This window comes from Balaenoptera physalus, assembly GCF_965194825.1.
Source record: "Balaenoptera physalus genome assembly, chromosome: 5".
In the NCBI taxonomy this organism is placed as follows: domain Eukaryota; kingdom Metazoa; phylum Chordata; class Mammalia; order Artiodactyla; family Balaenopteridae; genus Balaenoptera; species Balaenoptera physalus.
The window spans coordinates 62,055,160-62,071,758 of NC_138884.1; the positions used below are offsets into that span (position 1 = coordinate 62,055,160).

Below are 16,599 nucleotides of genomic sequence, written 5' to 3' on the forward strand. Positions count from 1 at the left end.
TGATGTTTCTGCAAGAACCAGCCAAATGTCACCCAGTATTATTAACACTAGGATGGGACAAAGAATACAGGCCCACTATTTCTTCCTTATATTTGGATACATTATTTGTTTTAATTTGATAGTTTTTACCATTCACCAAAAAAATTTCTGAGAGAAAAAGAAAACAGAGTAGGGATGTTACCTGATTCTTGTAAAGAGCTGTTTATAAACTAAACACATCCAACATTAATAGAATTGTCACAGGCCAAAATGCCAACTAAGAATCATGGTTCCAAAAATACAGCTAATTGTAGAATCCTAAACTGTGTTTTATATGGATAAAAACGAACGTGTCACCTAACTAAAATGCTCAATGTGTTTTCACTGAAATTCCTGAAGCGCTACACTTTTTTCTCACCCATAAAGCCAGTTCCTCAAAGACCACCATCAATTTACTTAGGTCACATGAAGTCACCAAAGTGTGACCCTATAGTAGACAGTAAGCATGAATAGGGCAGAAGGACCAAAATGAATCACCTCATTTAAAAACTCAAAAATCTAACTTATTCAACAAATACATATTAAGTTCCTACTATATTCCAGGCCCATGAATGACTTGTCTTTGTATCCTTACCATCCATTGTTGTATCAAGCACACATTAGACTCAAAATAAGTTTTTTCAATATTGAACGAATATACTAATTAACTATAGAATTTAGAATACTGTTAATTTTTTTAAGAAGGATATCAAAGAACATTCTGCTCAAATGTCATCTCAATAAACCATCGACGTTGCCAAAGCTATTAATGGTACCTGGAACTTACTGATCTTCTCTATTTAAATGACAATAACAACCAGGAGGATATTAAAGAACCTTACCATTACATCAATTCATGGGAGTGTTAGAACTCTTACTTTTTCTAAGGGGAGGAAAAAGAGGAAATTAAGTAGATCCTTAAGAAAAACATGTTCATGCCAATTACATACATCAACCAGCCACACTGCATCTGACTATATTAAAGTATCAGTAATTCTGCCTAATTCAGAGGCTCTGTAGCTTGATGAGTTCTACTCGTCACGATCCTGCTCCATCTTTAAGCTGACTGCTTTCCTTTTGCCTCTACATATTGCAGTGATGGCATCTCTGCTCCATGAGCACCACCACCTGTTGGCCGGGGACTCTGGAAGAACACTTCCTGGTAAGACCCCAGGCCACCTGCCACAGAAGATCACAGGTTATGCTGTGATGCTCCTTCAGGAAGTTTTGATGCCAAAACACTGGCAAAAGACTTGAGGCCGACGTAACAGAAGAGTAAATGTATGGGATTAACAGACTAATGCACCCCTCTAAAAGGGATGGGGAGCCCAAAGGGGGCAGTCAGTGGGGCACTGCTACTCCACCATGTTCCACTGAGCATTAGGGCTCTCTGGAAGTGCCTGATAGACAAATCAAATTCCTGATGGACAGGCTAGCAAAGGCAAACTGTTTCATCTTAAGTGCTCACACTTATGGACTGCCAGTGGCTTCATGAGGGAGGGGAAAAGTGGATAACCAACCCTGGTCTAGGCAAAGGCAATGAGAGACTGAACTAGGGGAACCTAAGTGTACACATAAAGGAGAGCGATTACAGCAGGATAATCAAGGGGGCTGATGAGTTTAACTTGATAAAGAAAAACTTGGAAAGGTAAATACGATGGATAGCATCTTTTATCATACCAGATCCATTTCTACTCTTTTCCACCAGGCTCTCTGCCTTGGGAGGCTGACCTGTGTGGTCTACAATAGGCTCACTTGCCCTCCAGATTCCAGAAGCATTCAGCCTGGGCAGGCCATGTGGGGAAGAGAGAGATCAGAGCATTGATTCCCATAGCTATATCCCCTTGAGGTTGCCTCGGACTGGCTAAACCCCTCAATCCAAAGTCATGGGGCCTTTCAGGAAAGCTCTCTCTACCATTTTGTCTTCCCCAGGTTCCAGCAACCACTCCTTTTCTATATCCTTTGAGTGAGGGATAGTAACAGTCCCACTGCTACCAGACACTACACTCTCCCTTGTGGTTTCCCTAAACCTGATCTCACCTTTGCAAATGATGCTTTCATTAAACCCCTCAGACTATCCTAATTTGAGTGTATAATTTGCTTCCTGCTGGGACTCTGACTGATACACCAAGTATGATTTTCAGATTTTGATCTTGGGTGGCTGTGAAGAGAGGTGATATTATTAGCTGAGGTAAGGAGTACCAGAAGATAAGGACGTTCCACTGTGGAAAGACAACCCCATGTTTTGAATTTGCTACATGGCGATTGTCGATCATCCACAGAGAGAGGTTGGCAGCAGCTGTAAAAGCAGACCTGGCATAAAGATGGAGAAGATAATGAACGTCTGGGAATCTGTAAGTCCTGATCATTGCTATAAGCACAAGTTGAATACAGAGAACTTATTTTAGGAGATGGAATCAGAAAACTCTCTTTAAAATTATAGAATACTAGAGTTTAAAGGATGTTAACCGTCATCTAGCTGGGCTCTCCCTTTATGCGTGTGGACTAAAGTCCACAGTTAGCTATCAAAGGGCGCACTGTTAGTTAATGGCAGTGCTGGCACTAGCATCTACGGCTTCTGGGTTCCTACATCTGTGCTCTTTCCATAAATTGCAGCATTTATCTCTACTTGACTGGTTTCCACTAGTCAACAAGTATTGAGTACTAGCCTACATCCAACCTGGTGCTAATTGATGTGAGGAGTAAAATAAAAGTATAACAGTTTCCCAGCAGTTTACAGTCTTCATCGACTAACAACTCATGCAAAAGTTTGGAAATGAGAGTGCAAGATAGCAATGACTGTGTAAGTTAAAGGAGAATCGGACATTTTGTACGGCAAGGACACTGCCATCCAGTATTAGCATTTTGCAATTTTAGAGGTTTCATGTGAATTGTTGGTGTGAGTGAGGAAGCAGTAACAGTTAGGCTTGATTACTGTCACAGTAGTCAAGGACTATCTAACTTATCATGTTTAAGCATATGTTTTAATTGCAGAATATAGTATACAAGTATAAGAATCTATAAACCTATGTGCTCCTACCTATAGAGACCATCCTTCTAAACGACAGTTTAAATGAAAACATGTTTTGGCAAGTGAGAGGAAAAAAAGATGCTCTTATTATTCATGTATGTGTGTATGAATTTATGTATGTATTATTATTTAGCTATAAATGTGAAGTGAGTAGGGGAGATGACAGAGCGAAAGCCTACACACTTAAACGTTACTCCTTAGAAATCACATATATTTTCTCCTGCCTGTTTATTTTATAATTTGGTGTAAACAATTGTAAACAATGCTGAGAACCTTCTCAATAGGAATTGTAATTAGAATGCTATCATTATTCTATTTTCACATATTCAACATTTTTCAACATTTCTCAATAGCATTTATCAATGTCTGAGAAATTACCTGCTTGGGCTCTTATAAGGGGCAATTTCTTTAAGTCTAAAGAGCTATTATCAATTTGGGAATTACTGCTGGGAAAAAAAGGTGATGTCTACATAAACAGTTAAACTTCATCACTATTCATCTTAAGATTGAAATTATTTTGCCAACTACAATTTACAAGTGCTTCACAAATTTTCTACTTTTCTACCTACTACTATGCCTAAATAATATCAGACTTTGGCAAATGAAAGATATAAAAAGGGTGATGATTCCCAAAGTGTGAGCCAAAAAAAAAAAAAAAAAAAAAAAGATGCCCTATGAATTAATAATTAAGAAGGAAAAACCTCAGTAGAGAAGAAGAAATCATCCTCAAAGACTTCTACCCAGGAATCTGTTCTACACGTAATATACCACTGAAGAGGTGGATCAAGTAAGCACATTTCCCAGTGCATGAACTAGTGTTACAAGCTCAAATGTCTTCAGGGACATGCACTTAATCTGAATGTGTGAAGCAGCCAAGTCCTAGACAATAGAGAGTTGTGAGGACAATAATTACCTGCAAAGGACAGGTTCCACCTAAGCCTCCAAGTGTGTATGTGTGTGCATGTGTGTGTTTACAAACTGTGAACTAAAAAAAGAATGTCTGGGGGTTGAATTCTGCCTGTGGACCACCAGTTTGTGATGTCCATTTAAGGCAGACAAAGTTGAACATTTCTTCCTACATTTCACTTTGAGGAAATGTTTCATTCTTTGGGCCAGCTAGCTTGGGACATTTCATTACAGCTGTGGTCTGAATGTTGCGACCCTCCAAAATCCGTATGTTGAAATTCTAACCCACAAGAAGATGATATTAGGAGGTGGGGCCTTAGGAAGAACATGAGGATGGAGCCTTCAGGAATGGCATTAGCGTTCCTATAAAGGACACTCCGCAGAGCTCCCCAGACCTTCTACCTCCTGAGGGCACAGTGAAAAGGTGCTGGCTAGGAACCAGGAAGAGGGCTCTCACCCAACCATGCTGGCACCTGATCTTGGACTTCCTGGCCTCCAGAGCTGTGAGAAACAAATTTCTGTTGTTTATAAGCTCTCCAGTCTGGTATTCTGTTATAGCCACCCAAACAGATTGAGACAATCATCAAACCTTCCCTTTATTTTCCATTTTAAAAGAAATATCAGAGAGTCAAAACATTTCCTAGCTGAAAGTGAATATATTAATTGTCAGTTTCATTTCCCAGGAATTAAGAAAAGGAACTTTATCGACTGCATCTCATGTCTTCCAAAGTTCTCCTGCTCCTTCTACACAGAACACAGGAGGAGAGATTCATGAGATTTCAGCTGTAGAGAGCAGCTCATTGATAAAAATCAGGTATAATCAACATTACTAAGAAGTATTGACACCCTAAACAGTGAGAACTGAACTGTAAAGCAAAGGATTAGTTTCTTTCTGCAGGTAAAAACACAAAATGCCATTAATTAAATGTTGGTCTTATCTTGTAGTCTCTCAAGGAACCACAGTTTTGACTTTGAGCTCACCTAAGCATATTAATGGGAGACAGGATGTCTGCACAACTCAGCTCAATTATCTGTGTTTCCATAGTAGGGCATTCATCACTATGGGAAGGAAAGGTTGGCTCAGATGACACTCATATCTTACACCAGTACTTGTGTAACACGGCTCAAGTTTACTCCTACAGCCCATGATTCAACTACTCAATTACTCTCATGTGCAGCTGATGAACAAAGAGTTCTATGTCAAAATTCGTGATTAATATGAAAAGAGTTTTGGCTTAGGTACTTAAACACACTATGGATTTAGAAGGTCTTTTCTTAACTTGGGCATTTTTATATAGACTACACCCCACATTCTTCTTTCAGTACAGTTGGAATTACAACAGTCAGAATTTAGGATAGAATTACATGAGCAAAATCCTCGGATGGTTTTTCAAAGCTAGACTACAATTATATTAAGAATATGTATGCACATAGACACAGACTGGAAAGCAATTTTTTAAATGCACAAAATTATATTGGAAAGGTTGAATTACAGGTGCCTTTTTCATTTTGTAAAGCTGTATTATTGTTAATACAGTGGGAATTCAATGAAAATTACTTAAAGCTCAGGTACTTACCGTGGTTGGAAAATAACGACTAGTTTTGAATTTTTTCAGAGCCATAGAAGAGGTGTAGGTGCCCAAGAAAAGGATGAAAGACATGAGAGTGATATCAGGAACAAAACCACAGTTGTTGCCCATGAGCTTTCCTCCATATTTCAAACACTCCTTCGTCGTCAGAAGTGCCCAGTCAAAGGTAGCATTATGGTGCTGAAGAAGAAAAACAGGAAGATTTTTCTAGGGAACACTGTGTCACAACAAAAGCAGCTTTTGATACTTGATGGGCTATATACGGAATTAATGCTAAGAGTCTCTGTAAAACAGCCTGAGGGTAAACCATTGGAAGGTGACACCTGAGGAGGTGTTAATGGAATAACAGGTAAGGGGGGCCAGGAGGCTATCAATTATTGAAAATACAATGAGAATGATGCAATCCGTTACCTGGTTTGTGCTACAACCCTACAATCAACCATCTGTTCAACAGAAACAAACCACAAAGTCTTTCTTTCCTGTGAACCTTCCTGAGAGTAAACCAAGACACAATAATATCTTAAGTCTCCAAACGTGAGACTCTCTGAAACACCTTTGTTGTTCAAAAAGTAATGACCTCTGATGGGACTTCCCTGGAGGTCCAGTGGTTGAGACTCCACGCTCCCAATGCAGAGGGCACGGGTTCAACCCCTGGTTGGGGAACTAGGATCCCACAGGCTGCACTAAGCGGCCAAAAAAAAAAGTACTGATTTCTGTAGTGCACAGATTCTTGTGCTTCAAGCTGATGGCCATAGAGTTAATGCTCTAAAGGTTATATTTGGTTAACTAATTTACCCAGCGCTTTCACAAATGAGCTATTTCTTTTCTAAATAACTATAGAGATTGGTGACTTCAGGAACTAAACTATAAAAATGTTGGAGATCTCTGCTTTTTTCAATTGCATAACCTAATAAAATACAGCTTTTCTTGTTGACTCCAGGTCAGTGTCAAGAGAATCCATTATTGGAGAGTGCTGTGATGGGCTGTGGAGTTGGGTATGGGATCTCTGTCCCTGTGTTACATGGCCTCAAGCTCATAGGTCAATTTTCGAATTTTCTTCTGGCTCATGAACTGCTGTCATGTCAGTGCTGTACTTCTTGACAGCAGCTCACTCCTGTTTCTATTCACTGTTTCCAGTATGCAAGAGAATCCTTTTGCTAGCATAGTGGATAAGGCCTGGGCACCCATCCTCCAGCAGCTGAGTTTTAGCTGCTATCAGCTCACAGCTGTCTCCTTCTCTAGAAAACTGCCTTTTGCTGCTTAAGAACAGCCTCACCTCGAAGGTTATGCCCTCTTGCAGCCAGTTACTGACCAGCGCTAATGGGGTGCTACTGTCTGAATATTTGGGCTCCACTAAAATTCATATGCTGAAACTTTATCCCCTCTGTGATGGTATCTGGAGACAGGGCTTTGAGAGGTGATTAGGTCAAGAGGGTGGAGTCTTCATGAATGGGATTAGTGCCCTTACAAGAGACCCCAGAGTGCTCCTTGTTCCTTCTGTCACATGAGGACACAATGAGAAGACTGTCTAGAACCAGGAAGCAGACCTTCACCAGACACTGAACCTGCCGGTGCCGTGATGCTGGATTTTCTCGTAGGTGCAGGGCTAATGGGTATGTCATGTGCTAACAGAAGAGTAATTTGAGAATGCCTTTCAAAGAAATATAGAAAGAAAAACTTTTCCTGTCCGTTGGAGGCAAGAGTTGTCCCTCACACCAAATGCATCATCAATATCCTTTACTATTCATGAATTATCTTAATATAAGTCATCTAGTCATAAAAGATCACACACATAAAAGAAGAATCTCTGGCCAGAAAGAGTTCATATTTTTATAGAGCTCAAAAGGTAAAGTTCTTACATAAGTCAGGAAAAAAACCCCAAAAAACTCTAGATCTTTCCCTGAAATATTAGTTTCAACTTGTAAACAGCTGAATTGCACAATTACTCTTTTGTTAAAGTCTGTTTCTGAGAGGTGATTAATCACATCTCATTTTGTTTTTCAGATTTCTGCATATGGATATTTTTTGCATGATACCTTTAAAGTTTAGAGGTCATAACAGGTAACAGATTTCTTTGTTTTAAAACCAGCAAAAATTTACCATAATTTCACTTTAATTTCAGCACTCTAATATCAGCAGAATCCTTCTTTATAGCTGCAGCTCCCAGAAGAGGTAAGCTGCATTAAAACAATCTCAACAGGCAATTTTATTGATTTTCTTACAGAAATTCAGGTTGAGGTGAAAACTATACAGATGTGCATGACAGACATGGTTTCTTGTTTACATCAACTTAAAATGCCAATAACACATTTTTGTATGCCTCAAATGATTCTTTGTGTCATTGTACAGAAATTTTAGCCTCCAACACCATCTTTCACTAAGGGTTTCAGTATAAAAACTTTAGGCAGCATGTATTTATCTCAGTATCTGTATCTTAACACACAGTTTCCCACTCCCATAAAACAAACTCTAGCTAAAAATAATTCTACTTAAATATCACTGAAAAGACATCTGTATTATTTGTGTTATTTCAGTGTTATTATTCTGCATAAGCTGGTATCAATGAATGTTAATTCTGTAAAACTTCAGGCAAAATCCATATCGTAAACTAAACATTAAGACCAAGCATGACTCATCTATTAATGATGTATATAAGTAAAGATGAAAAGTAGAGTGTTAGATAATTAGCTTATGATTTAATCATCACATATATCAATTTATACAATTTTTACTATAACATATGTCATTTTGTTATCTATGAAACAGATACTTCTGCGTAGAAATAACATCTTTTGCTTCAGAGGTCAATTTTGCCTTACCTAAGTAAAGGAAACACTAAAAACAACAGAAACTGCACTGATACAAGTTGCCACTTGCTAGAAGCTAATGGTTTCTAAATTTTTATCATCAGTGAAACATCTTTTTCATGTAAAATTTACGCAGGACCCCAATAATTAAAACGGACAAAACTGAGCTATTCTGCCTTTACACGGTTAGGAGGCCTTGAGTCTCTCTGTCTCTCAACATCCCTGCCTACTGCAAAGCAGCTCCTGACTCACCTCTCTGGAATCCTAGCTCAGTCTGAGAGGAGTTTGAGATTAACAGATACACCCTACTATATTTAAAATAGATAAACAACAAGGACCTACTGTATAGCACAGGCAACTATATTCAGTATCTTTAATAGTCTATAATGGAAAAGAATCTGAAAAAGAATAGATTTGTATACATATGTATAACTGAATCACTTTGCTGAACACCTGAAACTAACACAACACTGTAAATTAACTGTACTTCAATTAAAAAAACTGTCATCATCTTCACGAACAGCACTCTTTGCTCCAAGCTGTGCTCTCTCCACACCGAGTTCTCTAACGACAGGTTAGGGGCATGTGACGTGAAGTAAGGATGAGAATGGAGAAAGGTCCAGATAGGTCAATGTAAGGATGAGAATGGAGAAAGGTCCAGATAGGTCAACTTATGCCACTGATTGGGGCGATTATTCAACTAATCATTTTGAGCTCCATTCTGGGCTGGGTGCTGATACAGAGAAGTTCTAAGTGTAGCTTCTGCATTCAATAAACTTAAGTCTACTCCATGTTCGTGGACACAAGAAGTTTTCTATGTAGGCAGCCTTAGGTCAGCAGCTTTAAAGCAAAGTAGGTGAACCCTGGAGGGAGGCCGGTGCTGAGCAGGATTATCTATCCACCTATCTGTTTATCTATCTACCCACCTCTTACTAAAAGTTATCTAAAATTACCATGAGTAGTTTAATCTAGGACTCAATAAACAACATTTCACTGGCCAAATACAACCCACTACCTGTTTCTGTAAATAAAGTTTTATTGAAACACAGCCATGCTCATTCATTTACACACTGTTCATGGCTGCTTTTTGCTACAGCTGCAGCGTTGAATAATTTCAACAGGGACTGACACACAAATCCTAAAATATTTACTATCTGGTTCTTCAGAGAAAAAGTGTGCCTACCGTGGTTTAATCTCTTGTCTAGGACTCCTATGTCACTTTACATTATTCTACTAAATAAAAATCTCATGATTTCATCAGAATAGTACATTACACATTTTTGTTTGGCAGCCTTTTATACTTATTATTTCATGAATAGTGTTTGTGATGCTGGTTGATTCACTGTAAATAATTCTGGTTTTGATCATTTGTAGTTCAGTCATAGAATAAGCAAAAAGATGTAAATGATTCTTCTTTAGTTCATGGAAATACTGAACATGTATCAAAGCAGCACACTGGGAAAATACCTTCATGGGTTTCAATCTCAACTCTATCACCACTAAGCTGGAACACAGAAAAAAGTAACTTAACTTTCCTGTGCAACTACCAATAGGACTTTTTACTTAAATAGCTGTAAAAGAGTACCATGAAGATCACTGTGATCCTAAATTTGGAAAATGCTCTAAAGTGAATAGTATCCTTCACATGAAAACCACTCTGTTTACAGTTCAGTAAGTCATGGTGGAAAATGTACAGCCAAATAACACTGGTTCTTGAAAGAAGGCAATACTGTGTTGGACACATCCAGCGTAGATGTCAGTGACATGAAGAAGAAAGAAATCCCTCAATCCGCTGAAATATGTAAAACATTGTGTGTATGTCCATTTACCTGGGAAGAGTGACCAAAGATTTCATTAGAACCTCAAAGGAGGCAGTGATGCAAAGAAGCTTCAGAAGTACTGCCTTCGTGTTGTTATAACTGAGATAATTCTGTCCTCCTAATATGACACTCTCTGTGTATTTCAACCACACTCCAATTTTCATTCACTCTAAGAGCAACTTCCTGCTTTCAAGATTAAAAGTGATTTCTTAACCCCTCAGCAAATGTTCTCCAATTCAAAGAAAGATTAATCATTTTGTACCTACTTCTTAGTAAACTATTCTACATCCGTACTTACATCCTCAGAGGCATGTTAAACTTAACCATGTTCAAAAACTAACTCCTAATCTTCCTCAAACCTGCTCCCCCTAGGGTCCTGCCCATTTCTGTTAATAGCAACTCTATCCTCCTCTATTTTAAGAACAGAAAACCTTGAAGTCATTGTTAATTCTTTTCTTTCTCGCAAGTCACATTATGGTGAAGACTTTATATTAAAATACATCACATCTCACCCATAGCTATGGCTACCACTCTTGTTCAAGCGACCATTGTCTCCTCTGAGCTTAATGCAGGAGACTTTTATCTTGCCACTCTGTCCTTTACTCCTTATAGGTGATTCTCATTTCTCTATGGCTTTGATCTTTATTCCTCAAAAGTCTATGCACAGGATTTAAGTGATTAAATCAGAACTTTAATAACAAGACAGTTGGGAATATAATCTCAGAAGTCCTCTTTGCCTGTCAGAACTCTCATAGCATATGATCTCTAATTCTCATGATGTTTCTAACCTTCTATTGCAAGCACACTGTAGCTCCCTTCAATGAGACCATCAGTGTTGTAAGGTGCAAATGCTCAGAGAGATGCCCAATGGGTCTGGTGACCTGCATCTAGGAGAGATGTCAAGTTTGGAGACATCAACTAAGGAGTCAGCTGCAAAGAGCTGATCACTGGAGTAATAAAATTTAATAACACTACAAAGGGAAAGTGTGCTAGAAGAAACGAGTGTAAAACATCTAGGGTACCTGTAATGGAAGTAAAAACACCACAAAAGACTTTGAGAGTGATGGGTAAAAGGAAAAGTACAATCACAATGTTGAAAATCAAAGGACGAGAAAATAGTAATATGTGGGGGAGGGTTGATAAGGGTCTAATGTTGCAGAAATGATAATGAGGGATGAAGACTGAACAAAATGCATTGATTTATTTTTATTGCTTTATTTTGTGACTAGAATACTTTTGGTAATTTCTTGAGAGGAGTTCAAAAAAGGGAAATGAGTTGAGAAATATGTGAGGATGAAAAACTGAAATGGCAATTCCAGACAATTTTTAAGAAATACAGTAACAAAAGGAAAGGCTAGAGCATGCGAGCATTACAGGATCAAGGCAAGTTCTTTAGGGCTGGCGAAGACTTTTGAGATGCTTGTGGTAGATGAGAAAGAACCCAGTTATGGGTATGGAAGGAAAAGGGGGGTGCTGGGAAAAACAAGAATGGAGGAAGAAAGGTGAAAGATTAAGATGGAGAGAGAGAAAGGGAGATTGACAAGGATTTGGCCTCTTTGGACAGGACGGGTAAAAGCCAGAAATGACAAAAGTATAACGCCTGCAGACCAAAGGGACTGTGTGTCACCAAAAAATAAGAAAGAAGAGCAAAGACAGGGGCAGAATTCAATTTAGGATACAGCAGGCGCCAAAAGAAAGGTTTGTTAATTGAATCAATGAAATCACTCATCAAGACACAAATATTTGACATATTTAAGGAAGATATCTATCAGTGTATCTACTTTTTCTATCTGGAGAACAAAACTAAAGTAAAAAATACGTTCAATTTAGATCGTCAGGTAAAATCCAGTATTCCCAGTTACATATGAATTTCAAATAAACAGTGAATAATATTTTTAGTATAAGTATGTCCTATGTAATATGTAGGACATACTTACACTAAAAAAATTGTTCATTATTTATCTGAAATTCAAATGTAACTGGGACCCTATTTTTTTTTTTCTAACTCTGGTGATGCTATTTCAATTAGATATAGGCTATTTTGAGTAACAAAAGAGAAAGTAGAAAAATGTGGCCAAAAGAAAACAGAAGATGCACTGGGCCCCAATTACATGGCTAACTAAGATAAGCTTTAAGGGAACAATAAAGAAGAATAAAAACAACAACTTTTAAAAGTTTTATTGGAGAAATAAAATATGTCCACTTAAATATTAACTAATAATTCAAGGCAGCAAAAGCAAGTGTCTAAATGAATGGTACAGAGATGATTAGATCAGAAGAGGGACTAATTAACTTCACTGAGCACAGGGAAAACAAAAGTTAAACTGCACCTTGAGAAAAGAACTGGTCTTTGCAGAACTCTCATACTCAAAAGGCAGTAGGAAGAAGTGTGGCGGGACAACAAAACTAGAAAGGAATGACAGAGAGAGTAACAAAAGCCAATGAAGAGGGGAATAAAAGTGACAAACTTTGGGTGTATATTTCTTTCTGCATTGGCAGAAACAAAGAGGTAAAGCATTAGATGGAGAGACACCATGAGCAAAGATGCGGATTCGGGGACATATGATGCTTCATTCACTCATCCAATAAGTCCTTTAGGCACCACTTATTGAATGCTCACCATAAGGAGGAACTCACAGTGAGTGGACCAAAGCAGAGTGTCTGTGTAAATGGGTAGTGAGAAAAAAGGTGCAAAGGAAATGGGACCAAGTTGTTGAGGGTTTTAACTGAGGTCAATCTCATGAAAAGAGATTTCAACCTATTTTTATGGATCTCATTTTCTAGAGGATGACCCTGTTAGTATTGAGTGAATATGTTTATAAATCTTAAAAGTAAAATGTATACTGAAGGATTAATTTTAAAATTTAAAACACCATAGTAGCCTCCGCAAAGACAAAAGTGGGGGATATATGAGAGACAGTGGGAAAAATTTTGACAGTCATTGAAGCTAGGTGATGTGTACATATGAGGATTTATTGTACTATTCTATTTTAGTGCATGTTTTAAATTTTCCATAATATTTTTAAAAGTAGGAACATGTACTCTTTAAGGAGATTTAAGGACAGAATAGTTTTTGCACTTCACTTTCTTAATGAGAGAGAATCACAAGGATGTTATGCACAAGAAGATTAATATGACATTCCATTTCCCATGAAAACGAATGTTAGCTCCTAGAATCACCCTGAAGGTACATCAAATCAAAGCACTTTTACTTCCATGTCTGACTGCCAAGTGGTGTTTATGAGACTGTAACAGGCCTTAGGCCCGTGATTAACAGCATCTCCATGTAGACTATCATGATGTTTCATTGGGTAATACAATAAGCAAAAAAATTCAAAAATAAAAATTAAAGAGTCTACATTGCTCTCTTTGAGTATCAACTGGTAAAATACCAGCCTTTAAACACACACACACGTATATTTATATATAAACATATATATAAATGAGGGTAATGTTACAAATAAAAGTCTCAAGGTTAAGTGGTTAATGTACTCATTTAGGATTTTTTCCCTGCAGTGGGTAAGCCAGACTTGCAGTGACCTGCAACCTTACTTTATGGTCTACAGGATGTATGTGAGCTGCGACTGTAGTTATATATACTGTTGTGAAATACCAAAACTAATTGGTTGTTTACTTATGATTAAGATATAGAAAGTTACCGGAGACTGTTGGTGGTCCCAACCTAACAACAAAAGCAAGCAGGATAAGCTATAAAATCATAGTTTTAAAAATTCCACCAGTGAGATGAGGATGCAAAGAAACCTAAATAAACTAAATTCCAAAGTTACAAGACCTTCATAGGAGAGAAGAGATCCATGGCTTCCTCATCCCTGGCAGAGTAGCAGGTGGAAGATAAATGCACTGTAGATGGAGGGATGGAGAAATAAGCCAAATCTTTCATGAATTTTTAATGGTTGCCTGTAGTTTGGGGTGACACGTTGGAATTCTGTGGAGCCTCAGGTGTCGACAAAGCCTGCGTCTGTCCACCCACCAAACTTTCTAATGGTCTTTGTCAAATGCACAGATAGTTCATAAGAGCCTGGAGATTCAACAGAAGAGCTGAGAGAAACCCCTCTTAGACACACAGTCTCCATCAAATGCAAGAAAGCCACTTTCCTAAGATGGGAAGCAGGGCAGGAGAGCAGAGAGAAACGCCTCTGTGGCATTCAGCCACTTCTGAAAGGGCTAAGGCATCTGCCCTCTGAAGGTGGGGGGCACAGCAGTTTGGCAAAGAAAGATCTCCCAAGGCTCAGAAAGCTGGGGCATAAAACAGGAAATAGAGCATTTCAGAGCACTTTCTGGGATGAAGGAAATCTTCTATATCTTGTTTTGTGTGGTGGTTACATGAGGTAAAAACTTGTCAAAACTCATTGCAATGAGCACATAAGAACTGTGTCTTTTAAGGTATGACTCAATTTAATAAAAAACGAAAACAAAAAGGAATGTAACATGAAAAACAAATACTAACCGATCCATTCTATCATGTCTTCAGAAGAGAAGCTTCTGACGTTAGATTTTGAAATCTGTTCTCTCCCTCTAAGAGCTGGTAAGTGGAAGCCAGCAAATCTCAACACTAATTGCTTAGATACAGTGTGGATAAGCTGTGGCTGGTCTCAAAGATTTACAGAGCCCTTTTAAAGAGCTTTGTTTTGCAGGCTGAAGGGATATTCCAAGTGAGAAATCAATGGGAAAACTGATGAAGGTGAGAAGATTTAAAGACACAATGATTCCAACAATAAATGCAAATAATGGAAAATCTGGCTTTTTATCTTGAAGGGTGGTTATTCTTGAGTTCTAACTTCTGTCTAAATGCTCTCATGCCCCGTTTTTCCTGCTCTTTCCCCCAGAAAACACACCCATACCACAAGGAAGAAGAAAGCTTGTCTTCATGCTAATGAAGCTGAAAAGAAAAGGCCTTCCTTCCTCTGACAGGATGTTCTTAGGGCCCTGTGAGAGGGCGTCTCGTGGGTGCCCAGGGGCTGCATGTCACTCTTACAGCACCTTCTTTCATGATCTAATTATGGCCAAATGAAAAGAAGGAAATAAAGTCCTGCTGACTGTAGGTCTTAGGAAAGGTTCAGGGGAACTGAGCTAGTGTGGCCAAACACACAGAGGACCCAGTAGGTGGTCAGAAGCAGTGGCTTTCAATTTCTTCTCTCCACCAACCTGAGGTTTGGTGACAAACGGCCCAGTAGAATGATAAGAACACCTAAATAGAATAAAAACCGTACCTAACATTGATCGAGAGACAAGTACATGCCAGCCACTCGGCGAAGTTTTGCCTATTTATTAATCTGGCTCTTCTCGCATCTTTGAGGGAATACTCTTATCATCATCATTTTACAGATGGGAAGCTGAGCAGGTTCCACAGCCTGTTTTTAAAGCAGTGGAGCCCTGCGTTTGCAACCAGGCATCTGACATGAGAACAAAGTATCTGTAAATCCTTCTACAGGACATGCTATTCTGCTTCCCCACAGAATGGAAATATGCAGAGTTTGGAGTTAGAAGGCCCTGAGTCCAAATTCTGGTTTTACTATATACTGGTCATATGGCCTTTGGAAAGTCAGCTATCCTTTATAAGCCTCTGTTTCATCTACGAAATACAGGTAACATCATAACTCACAAAGGTATTGTGAGGATTATAAACAATTAATGTAAAGAGCCTGGCCCCTAGTAGGTGCTCAATAGTAGGTGCTATAAGTGATGATAATAAATCATATTACCTCTCTAACGCTCATTTTTGGATCACATATATGTGTGTGTGTGTTTATGCAAAGTATACATAAAGGAATAGATACAGATAGAAAAGGAGAAATAAAGAAGAGAATAAAAGTTGTCCTTTATAATTACATACACACACATTACGTATTTTCCCCTAATTTCTTCTCTAGAGGTGCTGGACATAGCAACTTAACATTTTAATTAAGGTGTACAATTGATACACACATGAGGGGACTGCTGCCCTGGAGTATAGAGCATTCATAGGAACTAAAAAAGTAAACAACAGTAAACATTCCAATTTGCAAACACTGAAGCATCATGGTGCATCAGCAATACCACAGGTCGTGGAACCACCCAAACTTTAGTTCAATCTTTGTTCTACTAATTTATCGCTATGTGACCTAGAACAAGAAAGGTTATTTACCTTCTGGAGCTTCAGTTGCTCTCATTTATAAAATGGAGATAATTATGCCCAGTAGGTTGTGTTAATGATTACAATACATGTTAAGGTTTATAATGATGATAATATGTATAAAACACCTGGTCTCTTGTAGATGCTTTATAAATGGTAGCTAAAATATCATCATTATTGTACCTTTATGTCCTCCGTCATGGTCATACCAGAAGTCAACCACAACTTCCATTTGTTTTCCATGAATCTAATAGTGACATCTTATTATAATTACATATCAATTACTAGAGTCTCT

The 16,599-nt window shown here is 38.3% G+C and overlaps 1 protein-coding gene across 9 annotated transcripts in view; it reads right to left on the bottom strand.

Moving 5' to 3' along the window:
- The window catches only part of SLC4A4 (solute carrier family 4 member 4), a 437,388-nt gene that overhangs the window by 46,044 nt on the left and 374,745 nt on the right, over positions 1-16,599 (bottom strand). For 8 of the 9 annotated variants that reach the window (XM_082463732.1, XM_082463733.1, XM_082463734.1 and 5 more), the window contains one exon: positions 5,533-5,724. The exons of the other annotated variant lie outside the window; for it this stretch is intronic. In XM_082463732.1, the coding sequence (XP_082319858.1) occupies positions 5,533-5,724 (192 nt within the window). The remainder of the gene's footprint in view (positions 1-5,532; positions 5,725-16,599) is intronic. 9 annotated transcript variants of the gene reach the window in all.